At 52.6% G+C, this 4,915-nt stretch overlaps 1 protein-coding gene across 2 annotated transcripts; it reads left to right on the top strand.

Moving 5' to 3' along the window:
- Positions 1-1,069: 1,069 nt before the first annotated feature.
- Positions 1,070-4,093, top strand: LOC126037163 (olfactory receptor 14A16-like). 2 transcript variants are annotated; one of them, XM_049797437.1, is made up of 2 exons: positions 1,070-1,255; positions 3,105-4,093. In XM_049797437.1, exon 2 carries the CDS (start codon positions 3,128-3,130, stop codon positions 4,091-4,093), a length of 966 nt encoding a protein of 321 aa, XP_049653394.1. In that variant the 5' UTR covers positions 1,070-1,255; positions 3,105-3,127. The 2 variants fall into 2 exon arrangements, with proteins under 2 accessions (XP_049653394.1, XP_049653392.1); XM_049797435.1 differs by lacking the exon at positions 1,070-1,255 and adding an exon at positions 1,378-1,423.
- Positions 4,094-4,915: the final 822 nt, after the last annotated feature.

Here is a 4,915-nt window from a genome sequence, read left to right as displayed (position 1 = left end):
CTGGTGCCTCTGACTGATGGCAACTGTCAATGACACAAAGGCACCAAATCATACCGTCTGAGATGCCATCTGGGGGGTCTGTTGCACACCCTCCCTGAAGGAGAACTGCTTTTCGTATACGCCCCGTGATTCCCAGGCCAGCCCTGGCATCTCCTGTACCTCGGTGGGCCTGGATCTGAACCTGGAATTGAGTATCTGCTCTGAATTCTGTAACCCACTGTGAGTCTGAACATGAGACAACAGCCAATATTGTCAGCCAAGACCTAGTAAATCCAACAGAAGGAGAAAAGGAAGAGAGAGACTGATCTCTCCCTATGGCACATGACTCCATTCCAGTGGAGGAATACCTCTACAGGCCACCCTGAATATCATGAGGAGGGACAGGTTCCACTGGCCTTAATTTGGTCATCACCTGTCATCTCAGTTGGCCAAAGGAAATTCCCAGGAGCTGCCAGGAAGAGGTGCTCAGATGTTGTCCTGTCTCAATATATGCCTGCACAGATCGTGGATCTGTCTCTATTACCTGCACACTTTTCTGACCACCTCTGGCACCTCCAATGTCACCAGACATTTGCATCTGAACAGCTCACTCCTGGCCTCCATCACCATTAGTTAGCATGGGAGCTGAGACAAGGAGCTGACGTGCAGGTGCCTCTTTACTGCAGACCTGCAGTGAGGCAAGAGGAATTCCACCTCCTGTGGGTTTGTGGTGGGCATGGGAGGGAGCTGAGTCCCCTTCCAGCCCCAGGACTACAGACCCAGCATGAGATGCCTCCATGGACTCAGCAGAGATAAAGGAGATCCCTGCCTGTCACTGTCTGAGTGTCCTGACCAATGATGGCCCAAGAAAGAGGCTGCCCAGGGCAGTGGCTGAGTCACCCTCTTTGAAGGTATTTAAAAAACACTGTGTTTAGGGACATGACTTAGTGGTGGACTTGCTGCTGTTAGGTTCATGGTTGGACTTGGTGGTTTTAAGGGTCATTTTCCAACCTCAATGGTTCTATGATTCTCAGAAAAGTTGATTCTAGGACCCAAGTCTGTCTCTCAGCAGAGCAATGACCCTGCTGGAAAGCAGTGTCTCTCCCCAGGTGCGGGAGGGAACATCAGTGATTGCTTCCGTCTGTTTCCCAGCAGGTTCCCCTGGAGGCCCAGGGACACATCTGCAGGGAGCCCAGAGAGGGAAGAAAAAGTGTCACCGTGGGCTGGTCCTCTGCTGCTGAGCTGGGCTGGGCTCCTGGGACAGAGGGAGCTCCTGGCAAGCGGGCAGCGCTGCAGAGAGACAGCTCTGCCCAGGAGCAGGGCTGGGGGCACTGCCTGCAGGCATCGAGAGGAGACCTGCAAGGCAGAGAGAGCTTAAAGGCAGTGTGGAGTGGGAGGATGCTGAGAGCTCACTGCGGGAGAAATCTTCACAGCCCTCTGCATGGTGAGTCTGTGGGTGCAGGGCAATAGAGCGTCAGTTCCTGCAGGGATCTCTGAACACTGGCACAGCTGACAGTGTGTGGGATCTGGCAGGAGGACTCTTTGTTTCTGTGGTGTAGAGGAGAAGGGTGTGCTCCAGAGCAGGGCTTCCCTGCTGCCCTGTCAGAGGGACAGGGCATGAGGCTGCCTTCTGCTGGCACCAGCTGCAGGGCTGTGAAGCCGGGTGTGCACGCAGGGGTGCCCAGGGCTGTCCTTCAGAGCAGGGTCCTGGTGTTTCAGGGGCTGAGTGGTGGAGCAGGGACTTTGCTGCCTGCCAGGGTCAGCACTCAGCCTGCACGGGGAAATCCCCATGACAGTGTGGGGAGAAGGTGTGTGTGAAAGAAATGACCCCTGGAAGGGCAGAGCAGGGTGCTGCCGCTGTCGAGAGGGTGCTGCGTGGGTCAGGTTTGCTCAGAGCTCCAGCTTAGCCCTGGACATTTCTGAGGGGACTTTCAAGAAGAACGTCAAGGCAGCATTCTCCTGAAAGTTAAGGAGGTTTTGCTTTAAATTTTTATCATCTTGTTGGCTGGGTGGGCAGTATGAGACGAAAATGTATTTGTCACCTCTGGAGAAGGCACCGAGACCCCAGTTGTCCTTAGGACCTGTCTGAGGTGCTCCTTATCCCCTGCACACACAGAGATGTCCCTGCGCAGTGCTTATCTGCCAGGAAGGGTCTGCAGGGCAGAGCTGAGCACACAGCGAGTGGGATGGGGTCTGTGAGCAGGGACAGGGAGCAGACAAGGGGAGGGAGAAGCAGCTGCTGACAGGGACAACTCCAGGCAGCAGGGTGTTGTGGTTTAACCCCCACCAGCAACTAAGAACCACGCAGCCGCTCACTCACTCCCCCCCATCTAGTGGGATGGGGGAGAAAATTATGAAAAACAAGTAAAACTCCTGGGTTGAGAAAAGAACGTTTTAATAGAACAGAAAAGAAGAAACTAATAATGATAATGATAACACTAATAAAATGACAGCAGTAGTAAAAAAGGATTGGAATGTACAAATGATGTGCATGATGTGCTCACGACCCCCCGAATTTCCTCCTCCTGTCTCTAATCCTCTTCTTTGTAACACTGGACTGGGATGGGAGGTAGGATTCAGATGCACTATACAGAACGAGCCTGGGGTATTGCCATGCAGAATTCTCCATGGGAGTTAAGTGTCCCAATTCTGTCTTAATCCCCAGGCTCCCAATGATAGAATTGAGAAACCTCTTCTTTCAGGACAACACATCTTTAGGACATTCGCTTCTTTTCCTGCCAAAAGCACTCCTTAACTGCGGTGGAGAAATCGGAAGAAAATGCACCAGAAAAAATCCCCTCGGATTTTGTCTGCTTTTGGTTGAATTGGAAGAGACAATGTTGAAAAGCTCTGCGATATAATGAGTGGATTTAATCTGATATCACCCTGTGTCTCTATTTACATTTTGGTGTAGGGCAGGACTAACTCCTCAGGAGCCCACAGCAGAGCCTGCTGCTCCCAGTGGTATTATCAGTCAGCACCAAGCACAGTTCATGAAAGGGACCTACAAAAGGTCTTCCTGAAATACGAGAGGCAGCTTCAGTGGGATTTCTATGAGAAATGCATTAGTTTTAGATCAGAGAAGTCTCTTCTAACTTGTCACCTTATTTTTATCTCTTGAACAGTGCCTCATGCCCAGAGGAAGCTAATGTCCAACAGCAGCTCCATCACTGAGTTCCTCCTCCTGGCATTTGCAGACACGCGACAGCTGCAGCTCTTGCACTTCTGGCTCTTCCTGGGCATCTACCTGGCTGCCCTCCTGGGCAATGGCCTCATCATCACTACCATAGCCTGCGACCATTGCCTCCACACCCCCATGTACTTCTTCCTTCTCAACCTCTCCCTCCTCGACCTGGGCTCCATCTCCACCACTGTCCCCAAAGCCATGGCCAATTCCCTGTGGGACACCAGGGCCATCTCCTACTGGGGATGTGCTGCACAGGTCTTTTTCTTTCTCTTCTTGTTTGCAGTGGAGTATTCTGTCCTCACCGTCATGGCCTACGACCGCTACGTTGCCATCTGCCAACCCCTGCACTACGGGACCCTCCTGGGCAGCAGAGCTTGTGTCTACATGGCAGCAGCTGCCTGGGCCAGTGGGTTTCTCAGTGCTGTGCTGCACACGGCCAATACATTTTCACTAGCACTCTGTCAGGGCAATGTTGTGGGCCAGTTCTTCTGTGAAATCCCCCACATCCTCAAGCTCTCCTGCTCACGCTCCTACCTCAGGGAAGTTGGGCTTCTTGTGCTTAGTGTCTGTTTGGCATTTGGTTGTTTTGTTTTCATTCTTTTCTCCTATGTGCAGATCTTCAGGGCCGTGCTGAGGATCCCCTCTGAGCAGGGACGCCACAAAGCCTTTTCCACGTGCCTCTCTCACCTGGCTGTGGTCTCCCTGTTTGTCAGCACTGCAGTGTTTGCCTACTTGAAGCCCCCCTCCATCTCCTCCCCATCGCTCGATCTGGTGTTGGCAGTTCTGTACTCAGTGGTGCCTCCAGCAGTGAACCCCCTCCTCTACAGCATGAGGAACCAGGAGCTCAAGGATGCCCTGCGGAAAACGATGAGCGGGTCCTTTTCAGAAGCAGTAAACTGCCTGTTGTCTTTTGCAGAGCTCTCATAATGTAACTCAGTACAGGCCCAGCCTGTCTTCTGAGATTCTTCGTTGTTGTGGTGGTGGTGTTTTGTTTGTTTTTCTAGTGATAATGTGCACAATGAAATTTTATGATTCATCCCACTTCTAATTCATTGTCTACCTCTAGAATTTGACCCAGAGGCTGTGTAAATGAGGCGCAGTGCTCTCTCTGTATTTCAACACAATAAAACACCCTGCAGTGACTTGTTTGCCTGAGATCCTTCCTCTGAGAACCTGGTGAAGCTGCAGGGCAGTGCCTGTGTGCAGAGGGGAAGGGGAAAAGAGTCTCAGCACAGCAGCGCTGCCAGGCAGCACCAGCAATGGTCTTCCCAGAGCTGCTCTCTTTCCACTGCCAAACTGTCCTTCTCAGCCACTGGGTTGGTGTAAGGCTGGAGTGCTCTGGCAGCTCGGTCACAGTCCTGCAGTGTAGCAGGACTCTCCAGGGAGAATCTTGGTTCTGAGGAATTGCTGTATTTACACTGGCTTTGTCACTCCATCACCTGCCCCACTGCCAGTTGGGACCACAGATCCTACATCTGCCTTGTGCTGACAACACATTTAGAGAAGCCCTTCTGGGTTCCTTCCCCACGCATGGCCATTTCCCTCCACGACCATGCTCTGGCTTTGCTGGCTCCATCCCTGCACCCACAGGCCAGGTGTCTGCTGCCTCCTGGGCAGTCTGTTCCCCCTCCAGCCTCCCTGCACTTCCTTCTGGTGTTGGACCTCCTAAGTCAGGGGGGTCCCTGTTCATCCACGCTGACCTCTTGCCAGGCTCTGCTTGACTCCCTGACATAGGACAGGGACTGCCTA

This window comes from Accipiter gentilis, unplaced genomic scaffold (genome assembly GCF_929443795.1).
Source record: "Accipiter gentilis unplaced genomic scaffold, bAccGen1.1, whole genome shotgun sequence".
NCBI classification, from domain to species: domain Eukaryota; kingdom Metazoa; phylum Chordata; class Aves; order Accipitriformes; family Accipitridae; genus Astur; species Astur gentilis.
The sequence above is the reverse complement of the archived record's forward strand: the minus strand, read 5'-3'. Positions and strand labels throughout refer to the sequence as shown.